This window comes from Arachis stenosperma, chromosome 2 (assembly GCF_014773155.1).
Source record: "Arachis stenosperma cultivar V10309 chromosome 2, arast.V10309.gnm1.PFL2, whole genome shotgun sequence".
NCBI lineage: Eukaryota > Viridiplantae > Streptophyta > Magnoliopsida > Fabales > Fabaceae > Arachis > Arachis stenosperma.
In genome coordinates, this window is record NC_080378.1 from 117,744,465 (window position 1) to 117,761,051 (window position 16,587).

General features: G+C 34.9%; 2 protein-coding genes across 2 annotated transcripts; both read right to left on the reverse strand.

The window, feature by feature from the left end:
- Positions 1–2,632: 2,632 nt before the first annotated feature.
- LOC130963567 (protein FAR1-RELATED SEQUENCE 5-like) lies at positions 2,633–3,850 on the reverse strand. Its single transcript, XM_057889669.1, has one exon. It carries the CDS (start codon positions 3,848–3,850, stop codon positions 2,633–2,635), a length of 1,218 nt encoding a protein of 405 aa, XP_057745652.1.
- A 154-nt stretch (positions 3,851–4,004) lies between these two features.
- On the reverse strand, positions 4,005–4,490 carry LOC130963568 (protein FAR1-RELATED SEQUENCE 11-like). The gene has a single exon (XM_057889670.1). It carries the CDS (start codon positions 4,488–4,490, stop codon positions 4,005–4,007), a length of 486 nt encoding a protein of 161 aa, XP_057745653.1.
- Between the last annotated feature and the right edge of the window lie 12,097 nt (positions 4,491–16,587).

Below are 16,587 nucleotides of genomic sequence, written 5' to 3' on the forward strand. Positions count from 1 at the left end.
TTAATTAATTTTATATATATTGCTAATAGATAAAAAAATCTTGATAAGAGTAACCATAAGAACAATCAATCATGATTATTATATATTGCATTTAGAAAGAGAGACTTTTTTAAAACAACATAACGAAAAATCAAGAAGCAATAAATTAGAATAGCAAACCAGAAATTCAAATTACATAAAGAACAGCTTCTTCTTCTTTCCTTCCCCCTTCTTTTTCTTCCCTTCCCCTTTCAGACGAACAGAGACACTCTTTCTCTTTTTTTTTTCATTTTATAATTTTTTATTATGGGTAATTTAATCCAAAATTTTAACATCTAAGTAAAAAAGATAATTTCGTATACAAAAAAAAGATTAGAAACGAAAAAATTTTTAGCCTATACCTTAAGAACCAAAATCGTTCTTAACCCTTCATATTTCATAGGGACTTACTAAATACCTTTTAATTTTAATACTGTATGATATGAGATATAGAAATTCTTGGTTCGGCTAGAAAAATCAAGGTGAGACCACATAATGAAAAAATTCCGAGGGGAATGAAAAATTCATTACACATATTTTAATTGTAGAGAACATGTGGTAAATTGGATTTCCATTCTAGAGTTTCTTAGGTAACATAGAAAAATCAACCGTGCATATATTCACTTGGACTACAAACTATGCAATTACATCATTAGGGACAACTGGACAAGGAGCAATCAGATTTGAAAACAAACAAAGGTATGTGTCCTTGTATGTAACACCAAAAAATGTTAAACTATCAAAAAAGCCTAAGTGAGACTCCTAACTAGATTGGTATCTCAACATATAAGATATAAATTTTCTCCACTATTTAGTTGGCCATAAGAAGTGGAGGCAAATGAAAAACACTTGAAATGAAGAATGCAAAGAATCAGTATAAAATTCTGAGACAGCTTCCATCTTCAGAGATATGGTCTCTTGCATGCATAGAACTGTTGTTAAACCACTCTAGCCGCTACCAGCCCACAAGCCAGAGCTGCTCCAAACAAAGCATGTAACCTCACACAGAAGTACTTTGCCATGAAGACATTGCTTTTGTCTTGTAAGTAAATAACATAACCAAGGCTTAATACCAAACTTCAGGAATCATAAAAGGGTAACACAAAGTCTTGGACGTGCCTTATGATTTTCTTGCACAAATCTCACTACCAAGTTTCCAATTGGTAAGGTCAAGGCACAAAGGAACTAGAACCACCATAGTCATAGCAAGAGAGAAGACAAACAAATCATAAGCTCATAATGAGATGAGAAGATATCAGAAATTAAGTGTTTAGAGTTGCATACAATACTGGCTAGGGGAAGCGCCTTGCACAGACCGAAAGCAATCAAAAGAGCATAGAGTGCCATGACTGCCACTTTCACTACCTCTGCGCCTCTTGCAGTGCCTAGTCTAACCTGAAAGAGACAATGGGAAATCAAAATTATCCTAATCCGAATCCTAACCAGCAACAATACCTAACAAAATAAATCAATAACCAGCAACAATGAATCAAATTAACAATGAATTAACAAGTCAGTAAGTCAGCAATAAAGTAAACAATATCAATGAATCAACGATTTAACCAAATCACATACCTGACTCGGTGGCTCGGGCTCCATATCTGACTTGAATCGGTGACTGGTGGGTGCTGTGTTGTGGGTGGCGACTGGCGAGGGTTGTGGCTCTGTTACTGCTGGGTGCGAGGTTGCGAGGTTCGGGCTCTGCTACTGCTGGGTGCGAGGAAGGAGGCTCGTGCTCTGCTATTGCTGGCGCTGGGTGCGAGCCTGCGAGGGACGAGGGTCGTGCGCTGTGTGCGAGCGTCGTTCAGGCTGTGGTGCGAGTGTCATGCGCCACTGCAGAGAGGAGAGCGCGACGGTGAGAGGAGAGTGCGACGGTGAGAGGCTGAGACTGAGAGCTTTGGATTGGGGGTGGGAGGCGTGGGGTTAGGGCTCACTTCTGCTCAGTAATCGCGCTCAAGGGAATTGGGTTTGGCCGTTTGGGGGTGGGGTGGGGTGGGGGTGGGGGTGGGGGGAGTGGGTTGGTTTTTAAGGGTTTTTTTACTAAACCGGTTCGGTTTGGTTCGGTTAAGATTTTCCTGTTCAGAACCGAAAATCGAACCGAACCGCAAAAAACTGCAAAACACATTTTTTCGGTTTTTTTGTTTTCGGTTTTCGATTTTTTCATATCGGTTGGTCGGTTTAGTTCGGTCCGGATCGGTTTTGAACACCCCTAGTTTTTCTGATTCTGATTCTGAATGAGGAACGAAGGGGGGAAGGTTTTAGGGGAAGGGGGTTGACGCGTTACGCGTTTGGTGTTGTTTTTAATCAGACCGGCGTCCTATTGTTGAACCGGTCAGAGAGCACAATCCGATCAAACCGGCCGGTTCAACAATTTTCAATGGTTTTCAATCTGACGATTTTAAATACTGAACCAGACCGTTTACATTGCCGGTTTGAGCGATTTTTTTACCCTTTTTCGCAAACCGATATTCAGTTGGCAATTATTTCATCTAAAGAGCATACGCACGACTATTGTAAGAATTATATATAATTTCATTAATATAGTGCAATAAAATAAATAAACACAACTATGGAACTGATTCATTCCGCAAAAATATTAAGTATATGGAGGTGGCTAATTATCACTATCTAACTCAGCCGTCGGTACTGAATATACGTCGCCATCATCTGAACCATTAGCTTCATCTTCAATAACATTGTTGTCAATGTCCTTTTGCCAAGGACATGTTGTCTTCTTATGTCCTTCCATTTGACAAACACTACAACGTTGCCGCTTCTTCCTAGATGGTTGTCCTGAGCCTACACCAATTTGATGAGCATACGGATTGCTACTTTTAGCTACACCTGAATGAGGTTGATTAGTGCCTTCGTTTGCAGCCTTGTAAGATGAGTACAATCCCATAATTAGGTCACGTGTCTCTTCATATCTCCCTGGTACTTTAGCAGCAACAGCAGCCAATTTTTTAGAAAATTCTATCAAGGCACTTTGGCGACTAATAATAACAGCATCCCTCGTGAACCCACTTGGATCAATGAGTGCTGACTTAACCTTTTTTGTCCATCTATCCAATACCAATGACCGGGGAATCTCACAAATGTCTTTGTCAACCATAACTTTCACAATATGTTCGTAGGGAATTCCAAATGACTCCATTCTTAAACAGGTACACATGAAGATCATTTCTTCTTGACGAAAATCAACAGTCCACATAAAATCGGGCCTCCCATGCTTACACATAATGTACTTTATGCAATCATCGTTATTCTCTATGTTTAGCACCCGCATTGATCCAGCTCTAGAAAAAAATGGCCGAAAGAAACGAAATATCTCATGAGTGTATAACTCAGCAGCATATCTCTCTAGCAGCTCTATACAAGTCTGCATAACGGGCACCCCACGTGTAGATTCATAATCAGCATTAAATTCTTTAAAGCGCAAGTGTGCAACACACCTTTGAAAATGCTCTACGAAACTTGTCAAATCATGCCGCGACCCCACATACCTTGCAACAACTGAGTGTAAACCTTCACATCTTGAGGTAGTTCTAAAGCCAGCAAAGAATTTTCCTCTTATATATGCAGTAGCCCACATATGCTTCTCTTCGTACATGTTGATCACCCACGGCTTATCCTCAAGGCCAAATTCTTCAATAAGCTGAACCCACTTACGCTTAAACACGGAAATCTCGTAGTCTCCCAACATAATTTTTTGGAATATAGATGTAAACGATGGACTTCCAACATTGCTAGTTGCATTTCGAATAAGGTGCCAAGCGCATAATCTATGTCTGACTTCGGGAAATACAACTCTGACTGCATTCCTAATCGCCATGGCCCTATCAGTTATTATTGAGGTCGGGGTCTTGTCCTTCATTGCAAACATGAGCTGACGCAGGAGCCAAATATATGTATCAGTAGTTTCGTCCACAACTAACGCAGCAGCAAAATAATTGTTTGGTTGTGGTGGTTAACCCCGCTGAATATGACTAATGGACAACTATACTTGTTCTTCTTGTACGTAGCATCAAAGCAATAACATCCTCGAAGAGTCGGTAGTCTAGTTGGCTAATCCCATCAGACCAGAACAAGTTACGTAACAAACCTCTTGAATCATGACATGCCTTGAAATATAATTGTGGATCCTTCAACCGCATAGCCTCCAACTTCTTCAACACTCGTGCTGCATCACCAGGAATTTGACGCCTTTGCTGAGCAATCTCATTGTACATATCTCTGGGACCATAGCCAACAAATTCATACCCGCCTGCTTGACTAGCTAGAAGACCAAATATCTGTGAAGTGCTAATCCCTGACTTTAGCATGTTCATCATTTGCATAATATCTGCCTCTGACATTTTTCTGTGGGCAGGCAACATAGCACTGAATTGTGTATCCAATAGATCATTGTTGTGTTTGTCAGAGAAATAAAAGATATGCCACCTTCCAGTTTCTGGTACAAATTTAACATCCATTCGGGCTTCACATCCAGTTTTTGTTTCCAATCTAGGCTCCTTCTTCCTTTTTTTCCATCGTGTAATATTTCTCCATCCTGAATCCTTGCCTATGACATACAAACTTTTGTTTGTATATCTCGCCAGTACTATTCTTGAAGGTCTTGCTCTTCCTTGCACTAAAGCTCTTCGACTTTGAGTACTTCATATAAAAATCAAATGCAAGCTGCAAAGTAGAAAAGTGGTATTTGCCAATTTTCTCCGCAAAATTCTCACTAAATTTCAAAGTTGTAATGTCTTGCACGGAGTCAACCGCATAAGCGGCTTCAAGGATATCTTCTGACATATCAGATTCAGAAAAAACGCTCCCTCAATAAATTCATCTCTGAAATCTTGTTCGAATTCATTCTGTTCATCCATCATATATTGGTCACTTACTAGCTCTTCTTGTTGGTTAAAGTCATTGTCCTCCTGGTATTGCTCATTCATCTCAGTGTCCGTAAATATACCTGACATCTTAAAATGTCCAATGAAAAAAAAATCAATACACTCCATCTTATAACATTACATAAAATAGATAGATTCGTATATTGCTAGCAGGGACGGATCCAGAGATTTTAATGTTGAGGTGCCAATTTTTATATAATTTTTTTTAATCTATAAAAATAATTAACATATAGTTATTGGAGTTAGTTTTTTAATAGATTTATTAAGATACATATAATTATAATTTTTTCCAATAATTTTATTTTTAATATGATAATTACATAAATAAAATATAACTTTAACAATTGTACATTACAAATTTATAAAATACCATATAATTTATAACGGGATTTGCTAAAAATGATCCCATATCTTATTAATTAAAATTCATTCTTTCAAAAGTTTTAAAAAAATTTGAAAATAAATTATAAATTATTAATTAATTGAAAGACACGGTACCATTGTAGAATACAAGATATACGATATTTTTATAAAATTTTTCTTTTACCAATGTGAATTTAGAAGAAGAATTAATATTTTTTACAAGAAAATAATATCTACAGTATATAATGTGATTACCAAAGCATAACTACTTAAGTTATTATTAATATAAAAATATGAATGTTAAATATATTAATATAAAAAAATAAATGATTTTTAAAAAAATAAATATAAAAATTATTATATAAAAACTAATTTGAAAGGTACAAAGACTTGAGGGTATGATATTAAATTAGTTAGGTAAAAATATTAATGAATTAACAATTAAGACATAAATCTATTACATAGTGAAAAATAATACATATAAAACTATTAAATTACCTAATATTTGTTTTTATTTTTTAAACACAAATCGTATATATAAGTATAATTTCTTAAAATTTTGGGGGGTCCAGGCCACTACTCGCCCCCTCTAGGTCCGTCCCTGATTGCTAGCTAATTAGTAATAAAAAATAATAACATCTATTTTCTTTTTAGTAATTCTCAATGTCTTGTCAGTTAATAAAAGATAAAAAAACATTTTTCATTACACAATCAATTTTACGAATAAAATATCGAAACGAATAATTGGAAAATTAGAGATTCTATCCACTTACCTCGATTTGTAATCAAAACGATGGATTATTTTCTGAACAATGAAAAAAATTGATTGGACCTTTACTGATTGCTGCAACGGTGATTGTCAATTAACGATGAACAAAAAGTGGATATTAAATAGACGGATAAAAAATAAAAAAATTAGATATTCAGTAGATGGATGGATGTTCGAAAGAAAAACAATGAAATTTTTTATAAAGAGAATGATACACGATTTTAATGGTGGGATTGAATAATTGGTGATGGATTATTCACCAATTTATAATATTAATATTAAGGAAAAGATAAGATTAGAGTATCTAAATCAAAATAAAACCTTAAAAAAGGAAGATAGAATTTTAAAGATGAGATAGATGAATAAGAAGATAATTTTTAAAAACGAAAACAAGACTGACGTAATACATCGTGTTCCAATGGATTGAATTATCATTTCAATCGATTGAATTTGAACTCACACACACTACAATCGATTGAAATTGGCAAATTTATATTGTTTGGGTAAATTCAATCGATTGAGTCACAAAAGCAATCGATTGAATTTGGTGAGACTCAGGTTGTTTTGAAGCATTCAATCGATTGGAAATTCTAAACAATCGATTGAATTACAAAAATCCAATTTTTATGCATCGTTCAATCGATTAGATCGTATGACCAATCGATTGAGTTATGCGAAAACCATGCTTTTGGCAATTTTCAATCGATTGTTTAGTGGTAAACTGTAATCCAATCGATTGAGATATAATTCAATCGATTGATTCATTATTCCAATCGATTGGTTTTCGCAGAAAACACAATTTTATGATTCCTCGCGAACGACACGAATCAAATTTAATATTTTAATCGATTGTAATGGCCAAAAAATTGTTTTTGTATTTGATTGTTAATGAACATGATAGATTTATGATAAATTAATTATTTATAAAATAAAAAATTATTTTTATAATTATATAAAATATATGGGTCAATTTATAATTAAAATTAGTTAAAGAACTATGTAGCAGTTGTTAAAAAATCTTAATAAACATGTTTTCTACTTGGACCACTAAGTGGTCCAAAGGTTCCTGGACCACCGAATCCTGAGCCCATTTTCCCTAGCTAAAAAAATCTTCCAACGTGCATGCATCTAACATCATGATGCTATTTCCTTATTTTTCTTATTTTCTAGTATATTATAAACATAATTCAATATTTCACATGTAGTAAGAGGATTTTTCTAGGGCACTAAAAGAAGTTATTCCTTTCTTGATTGCACATGTGAGGATTTTTGTCATTATTCAACTAGGTAAAAGCATTTCCACTGCAGAGTAAATGCTGAGTCTACAATTTTGGCTATGAGGAACTTGAATTAGTCACAAAAACAGGGGGTTAAAATAGGTTTATAAGTACTTTGTTGATATTCAGCGGTTCTATGAAGATGTTTTCGTACTCAAAGTGGTTTATTTGCCAAAATATAAAATTGATCCATAATCACATATTGACTGAATTCAGAATTAGAGGTATTAACAAATGCGATCAATAATTCTCTGTTTTTGTATGTTGGTTTACATAAAGCAATCTATTTACGTGTTGCGGTACCAAATTAAAGATTTGAAATTTTACCCTATTTAAATGCTATGTACGAAATGTCGCCAAGAATATTAATCATTTTTGTTTAGCTACTAATTGTGTGGACTGTGGAAGTAATAATGTTCAGATAGGGAATCTAACGAATACTAAGAATGTTTTTAGATTTACTAGTGTATGTTCCGTACCTTGTACGGGATAATACATAAAATTATATTAAAAATTTTATTAAAAAATTAAATAATATATATAATAATTATTATTATAAATATTTTATAAAGTTATAATTAAAATTAAATTCTTAAAATTTTTAATATTAAAATATTAAAAATAATTAGTATTTATCTTAATCAATTTGAGTTTGTTAAGTGATCATCTCACTCGTCTGCTTAAATAACTATTAGAAGTTAGAATCTCGCTTTGTGTATATAGCAATCCATTGGCTAGCGATAAATCCTTAATAAAAGGAGTATCAATACGTGGTTAGACTTAGCAGGAGTTTTCGAATACGTAGGTACCCGACCTGTCTATACCCGGATGAAAAGGGTAATAACTTGACTCGAGTCGGAACAGATTTTGCTTAAGACAGGTATCGTCAAGTTTAGGGTGTACCCACCCCGAATATATACATATAAACACTTTTTAATAATTAGGATTTGTCTCACATCACACATGATTCATAGCTTCGGTCTATACTCTATAGCCATACAAGATAAACTCAATCATCCTCACCTAAAATCTTCTTCTTCTCGACTTCTTCACAAAAAAACCGCATAGCTCCTGTCATGTTGTTGCTGAGTCCATCGCCGCTTACCTATTCACAACTCCAATCTTCCTTCACAGCCAGAGACGAACCCACGTTTAATATAGAGGGGGCATTTGCCCCCACAAATTTTTTTGAAAAAAATTAATACTTATATACATATATACCACTTATTATATTATATTTGTCTCAAAATAAAACATAAATACTTCTTTTGTATTTTATGTTAAAAAATATTTTGTTAAACTTAACACATAATAATAATTATATTGTTAAATTTGATTTAGTATGAAAAATAAATAAATACACTAAAAAATTAGTGATAATTAATTATATTATATTAGTTAATTAATTAATAATTAAATTAAAACTTAGTTTTCTAATTAAATACAAGTTAAATTATTAGTGATTTTTTTAAAAAAATTTTAAGATAAAAAAATATATTATCTATGTATTAATATACTGTAATTATTTTGGTTAAAAAATTTATTTATACTATAAAAATTATAATAAGTAGTTTTGACAATTAAGTAAAATAATTGTTTAAAAATATATATAAAAAATCATATTTAATCATGTTAAAAATAAAAAAAGTCCTTATAAATATTTTTTTATTATTTTAAATATTATACTATGTGTATGAAATTATATTTTTATTATTTTAAATATTATAATAATGATTGTGTGTATATTTCTAGTTCTTATCAATATGTATTAGATAGTTTTAATTTTAAATTTTGAATATATCTAAACCAATTTAGATTGATCAAGTGATCAACTTAGTCGTCCGCTTAAATAAGTATTGAGGGTTCGAATTCTGTCTCGTATGTATAGCAACTCGTTGCCGGCCAATTGTAGATTCTTAAATGGAATTTAAATTCATGACGGATTAGTCCTTAACTTATTGAATATCGTGGGAAGCAAAAAAAATATCTATACCTAAATTTTATTATATTTTTGTCCCCATTACTAAATTTTTCTGGGTCCATCACTGTTCACAGCTTATGTCATCATCGCTGCTCATCCCGTTACCGTCGTTGTTGAGCCCGTCGCTACCATTCTCATACCGAGTTTCTTTTCTCTATGTAACTTTCTCTCTTTCTCTCTCTCATTGTGAGTCTGTTAAGTTATTCTAATCAAACATTGATATTTAAATTATAAAAAAATTGATTTTCATATTTTATAAAATATCATACTGGCGGTAATTGTAAATATGACGTTACTTAAAATTAAATAAAGTAATATAGATAAAACAAATAAAAAAATAAAAAATTACTTAATCTTGTATAAAATTTACCTATAAAATTCTGTACCAAAAAATAAATTTAATTTTAGTATATTAATAATATAAAATATTTTATATAATCATTCAATTCAATTAGATTTATCTATTTAGGTTATTATTGAAAATAAATTTAAGATACTAACATACAATTACTTTAAATTAAGCAACAATTATCAATACTATATAAAAGACACACTATTCTACTAAGAATGATTGCCATAAGGAATAATTTTTCAATTTTCTATACTAATATTAGAAAGTTTATATAATACTATATAATAATATTATCATTATTAATACTATATGATATCAAAATAAAAAAAATCACCGTGCTAATATAATATTATTAATATTATATAAATCATCTTTGTATTTATTTTTTTATGTGTATATAATATTTAATTAACATATTAAGACATATATAATATTTTGTTAATACATATATAATATAAAGTGATTTACAAATTATTATTAATTCGTATATAATGTATAATTAAATTTAAGGGTTAACCACCAATTATACCCCCGGATTTTGCAAACGCTGACAATAATGCCCTTCACTTTTATTATCGACAAAAACATCGTTGGATAATTTAAAAACGTGCACGAAATGCCCGTCCGGCAAGTCAGGCTTTCTCCGATGACGGAAATGTGTGATGTGGCAAACGGAGAAGCTTGTGTGGCAAACGAAAAGCTTAGCTGGATCCTTTCCCAAATTTCCTAATTCAATAACCCTAATTTCTAATTAATAACCTAATTTCAACTAATTTATTAAGAAGTTAAAAGAGTTTAACTGTGAAAGAGGGTGAGAAAGAGTAAAAGAGTTTGACACTGGAGTCATAGTAGACTCTCCATATTCTCCTCTTCAAGTCACCGTCGAAGACGATCGGCAGTCTATCGTCGCTGCAACGCTGGTTTGGAGGGACATTGTTGCATGTTGGTGGTTGTTCATCTGACAAGGTACGCATAATATCTTTGCCTCTTTGCCATTAGCAACCTTGTTTTCGTTCATGTTGCTGTGGCTATATGGTCTTTGATGGGAAAAAAATGACAAGTAAGTTTGTAACAATTTGAACTTTCGGGCTTTAAAATTTTGTCACTTGATGCATGCGTTGCTTGCTGCATTGCATTGGTTTAGGGTTTAGTCAGGTTTTTTTTTTCTGTTTTGGATGAAAAATTGTAGTAGTTGATTGGTGCGGTACTAGTATTAAAATGTGTATTTTTCTGTTTGAAATTTCAGATGTCAGTACTCATAACATTTGTGATGCACCACATGGGTAGGTTAGAAAGCAATGAGAAGGGTGGAATGCAATATTCTGGGGGTACTGTTAGCAACATTGACAGGGTATGTGTGGATACTTGTAATTTATTTCTGGTAGAGGGGTTGTTTCTCGATTTAGGTTACACAGGGTTTAAGGATGTTCATTGGTTGGAGCCTGGTTTTGACTTATCAAATGGTTTAAGGCCGCTTAAGAGGGATGCTGATGTTGTTAGTATGTGTGATGCTGCTATGAAAAATGGTAAGAGGGTTCACTTGTATTTTGAGCATCCTGTTCAAGAAAATCCTGAATATGTAGATGAAGTCGAGGTATCTGATGATGAGGTAGAAGTTGTAGAGGTAGACGATGAGGATGTGTATCGTGATGAAGAAAGGCAGGGAGAAGATGAGGTGATGGAAGATCAGTATAATGGTAATAGAGAAGTGGGTCAAGACAAGGGTAATGTTGATTCTAAGATGCATGATGAAGCTAACAGTAGTGTTAAGACCACTGCTGCACATGAAACCACTGAGGAGCAAAATTGGGAGAGCCAAGAGGCAGCAGTTGGTGACTCAACCACCGAGCATGTCGGTAGATATGGTAGAAAGAGAATTAGAAAGAAACATGCAAGGCCACCACCATCGAGAACCACCAAAGTAGTAGGGGAACCACCACTTGAAGAAGCTAGAGAAGAAGCGGAATCTGCGCATAATGTATCAAATGAACAAGTGAATTCACATGTTGAACCTGCAGTAGAAGGTAATTTCATTTAGATAATTATGATACTAACCTGCAGTAGAAAATTATGCAATTTAGGTTTCATAAAAATACTAAATTGTGATTTTATTAACAATGAATTATTTTATTTTATGTTATTGTAGAAGAGAATCATAATGAGGAGGGAGACGGTAATTTAAGACAATCAGGGAGAAGGAAGAGACACTCAAGGCCACAACCATCAGGTCAGAGAATTATTCCTCCCAGGGACAATGAGGCCCCAACAGTGATTGTGCCTGTACATGAAGGTAATGCTGATGGAGTTGATAAGGGTGGGGAAAATGAGTTCCAGTATGAGTCTGAGGATCTTCACAGTTTACCTAAATCAGATGATGAAAACGGGGTTCCAGTATTTCCACAACACAATCCTGAAGCACGCTTTGGCCAAGTAAGACTCGAGCTGGGCATGGAGTTTGCAACGATGCAAGAGTTCAAGGATGCTGTTAAGAAGTTTAATATCCAAATGGGGAGGGAAGTGTTCTTTTTAAAGGTGGAGCCTTTAAGATGCAGAGTTATTTGTTATAATCAAGACTGTCCGTGGGAGGTGTACTGTTCAAGGAGAAATTTCCCACCAAGTTTTCAAATCAAGACGCTAGTTGATGAGCACACATGTCCAAGGAGTAACAAATCTAGATCAGTAACCTGTAAATGGGTGGCTGGAGAATTAGTTAACAAGCTTAGAATTACTCCTAATTTGATACAAAGGGAGGCAGAAGAGTGGTTCAAGGTAGAATATGACATAAGTGTAGGTGAGCGAATGATGTATAGGGCAATGGAGATGGCAAAGGACATCATTGAGGGGACAGAGAAGGAACAGTATGGGAAGCTACGCAATTATTTATCAGAGCTGCTTAAGGCTAATCCTGGTTCTACATGTACTATGAGCACACATCCACAGCCAGAGGGTTTGCCTAAGTTCAGAAGTTTATATATATGCTTAGAGGCATGTAAGAGAGGATTTAAACATGGTTGTAGGCCCTTCATTTGTCTTGATGGAACCTTTCTTAAGGGGTACTTTGGGGGTCAACTACTCACAGCTGTAGGACAAGACGCGAATAATCATCTATTTCCTATAGCATATGCTGTGGTTGATGCTGAAACAAAGGAAAATTGGAAATGGTTCTTGCATTTACTACATGAAGATATCGGGGATTACAAGGAATTTGGGTGGAACTTCATGAGTGACAAGCAAAAGGTAATTTATAAATCTTGTCCAACTTACTTATTTGTATTTATGCACCTATGTTGTACTGTTGAATATTGTGCTATTGAATGTTGTCTTTTCGCCATGTGGTTTAGGGACTGGTTCCAGCACTCCAAGAAGTCATGCCAAGAGTTTCACATAGATTTTGTGTGATGCACATGTGGCAGAACTTGAACAAGAGATAGAAGGACAAAGAGCTAAAAGGAGCTCTATGGCAGTGTGCTCGGGCAATGACAGACTTGGAGTTCAAGAATGCAATGGCATATGTCAAGCGGATCAATGTAGGAGCTTGGGAGTACCTCTCAAGTTATGAACAATCATCATGGTCGAAATCAGGATTTTCTGAATGGCCTAAAGTGGATAACGTTACTAACAACAATGCTGAATCATTTAATGCAACAATAGTGGGCATGAGGGGAAAAAGTATCCTAACAATGCTAGAAGAGATGAGGTTCTACATCATGAGGGTTATGGCACAGCACAAAGATGCTTTAGCATCATACACAGGAAAGTTGGCACCTATTCAGATGAGTAGGCTGGAAAAGGAGAAAAAAGAGGGTAATTACTGGGAAGCCCAGTGGGTTGGGGACGATGAGCATAACATATTTGAGGTGAGGAGACATGGACACAGGGTTACTGTTAACACTCTAGAAAGAACATGTACCTGCAGAAAGTGGCAACTGACTTGATTGCCCTGTTGTCATGGAGTGGCTGCCATCCAAAGGAAGAATCACCGACCTGAAGACTATGTTCATCACTGGTTGTGTATGGAGCACTACAATAGGGCATATCAGTTCCACATTAACTCTGTACCCAGTGAAGAGTATTGGGTTGACTATGAAGGTTATCCTTGTCTACCTCCTCCATACAAAAGACCAATCGGAAGACCTACAAAAAAGAGAGCACGACATGAATCTGAGCGTCAGGGTAATAGCCAATACAAAATGCCACGAAAGTATGGTCAAACAACTTGTAATTGGTGCAAAAAGGTAAACACCTCACTTGATATTAACCCATTGGTTTTGTTATCTAAATCATTGTATACATGTCACATTTGTATTCTAAATGTGAACTAACCTTTTGTATATGCTGCAGCAAGGACACAATGCAAGGACATGTGAAGAGAAGAAAAAATTTCTTAGGGGACAAACTAGTAAAGCAGCCGAAACTGCATCTGGAGCAGCAAATGAACAAGAAGATGTTGCTGATCTATCAGACAGAGAGCAAGAAATGTACTATGAAGAGACTCTTGAGGCAGCCGATGAACAACAAGTTACACAGGGGCACCCCCAATCTCAAACTGATAGTGAGGTTAGCTTCATAGTTAAACATTTGTAATTGGTTTTTCTGCAACATACACAGACTTCTGGAATTTGTGTTCTGATTTTGTAGCAAGCCCAAGGGTTGGAATCAAATCCTGCAGCAGCATCTGGTTCAACCACTGCTATCAACAAGTCAGCTCCACAAAGGCTGCTGGTGCTGTAGCTGCTGCTCCAAGACTCCAGAAGAGGGTGCATCTAGTGCTAGGGCAAAGATCCCCATCATGAGGCCACCATGCACTACTACACAAGCACATGATCCAATTAGGCCACCACAGGTCAGGCCTAGTGTGGCTGCTGCTCCAACTCCAAGGGCTAGCTCAGTGAGGCCCAATGTACCTTGTAGACCACCACAAGTCAGGCCAATGTGGCTGGAAGGCCAATATTCCTGTGAAGCCCAATACTTCAGCCCAAGTGCCTGTGCCAAATTCTAGCTCCAGTGCTCCCTCATTGGTTTCTCACCAAACAATGAATGCAGCAAGCAAGGGTACCACAAAGAGATTCATGGAGTTTATGCCCACATCTGCACCTTCAAAGCCTTCTCAAAAACCAAATAAGAAGCCATGATGAATGTCTTGTTATGTGGTCTGTTGACATTGTAAAACTGATTTAGGAAACCTTTGTTTTGAGTGTTAATTAGCTTTTTGGCTGACTTGTTTAAGTTGTTTTCAGAGTTATTGAACTAGCCTTGTGTTTGACTCTGTTTAGTGCCTTTTGTTCTCAGAGTTATTGAACTCTGTTGTCTTGTTTAAGTTGTTTTCAGTGTGATTGTCACTTGATCACAGGTTATGCTTCAATTACAAGAAATGTTTATTTACTTTTTGGGGATTGCTATAAATGTTATGTAACCTGTTATGGTCAATGTGATCAAATTTACTAGTACATATAAATGTTAATTACCAAGTTTGTGCTGCAAGTACTCTATTTGGTTTTATTGCACTTTGCAAAAAACAACACATACAGGTTCTCATCAAATTTATAGTCCAATAATTTGGTACACTGTTAATACAAATCAGGTTCCATGAAAACAAAATACAAGAGTTGTTATTCCCTATTTTAACCAAATTTGGCACATTCACAGTTATCAAAATACACACTAATTATTCACATTTACTCTTCATCCACTATTTAACATTACTCCAACTCAGTTCTTAAGCAGAGCAAGAAATCGATGAAGACACCAATTGCAACCCCAATGCACATCATGGTTAGAAGAATTTCAATCCTCCTCAATTCTCCTTCAATTCTTTTGTAAGAACAGGTAGCACCATGGGGTCAATGTCCTCATACTGCACTGATTCGGAAAGCTTCCTAGTGCTCTTCTGTTTGAGTTTCCACCTGAAGATAGCATGGGTTTGTTGTTCCAAGAACATTCCTCCTCTTCAACCATGTCTTGCTCTTCCAACTCATCAATCCATGAAAATATTTGCAATCCTGGTTTTTATTCTGTCAAAACAAAAATTGAAAACCATGAAGAACAGATCAATCATAACATGCGAAACACATATTAAAACAGGAATAATAAAAAGACCCATTGGAGGACAAAACCCAGTCATGCTTACCTTCCATAGTGGGCACCGAAAGAACCACCTCCCTGGGTTAGCATTCGTCTTCGATCTCAGAGCAACAACAGCAAGAGAACAGCGACACATACCGTCGTACTTCTTCATACCAGACTCTTCGCACCTATCGTTGCCGCCTTCTACCATTGACGCAGACCTTCGCTTCATACCTGCTGCATCCATGGTTACACGGCTCTTCAGATGCATCACGTTCTCATTTTGCAATGGGGGATTAGGGTTATTGAATTATGAAATTTGGGAAAGGATCCAGCTAAGCTTTCCGTTTGCCACACAAGCCTCTGCATTTGCCACACAAGCTTCTCCGTTTGCCACATCACACACTTTCATCATCGGAGAAAGCATGACTTGCCGGACGGGCATTTCGTGCACGTTTTTAAATTATCCAACGATGTTTTTGTCGATAATGAAAGTGAAGGGCATTATTGTCAGCGTTTGCAAAATCCGGGGGTATAATTGGTGGTTAACCCTAAATTTAATGAATTCAATTAGAATAAACAATAAATTATTTATTTTATTTTAGACTTTATAAATGAAATAAATTAATTAACTAATATAACAAATTATAATTAATGTAGTAAAATTAATTAAGTAATATATATTTATAATAAATTATATTAATATTTAAATATCTAATCAAATCAATTAGATGATATAATTAAGTCATGGTAATAAATTGTATTGAATGAGTTAAAATAATTAAATCGGGAAACACTCTCCAAAACATGCCACGTCAACTCCATCATTAAGTGCAGACATCCGATTTTTATATAATAGAATAGAT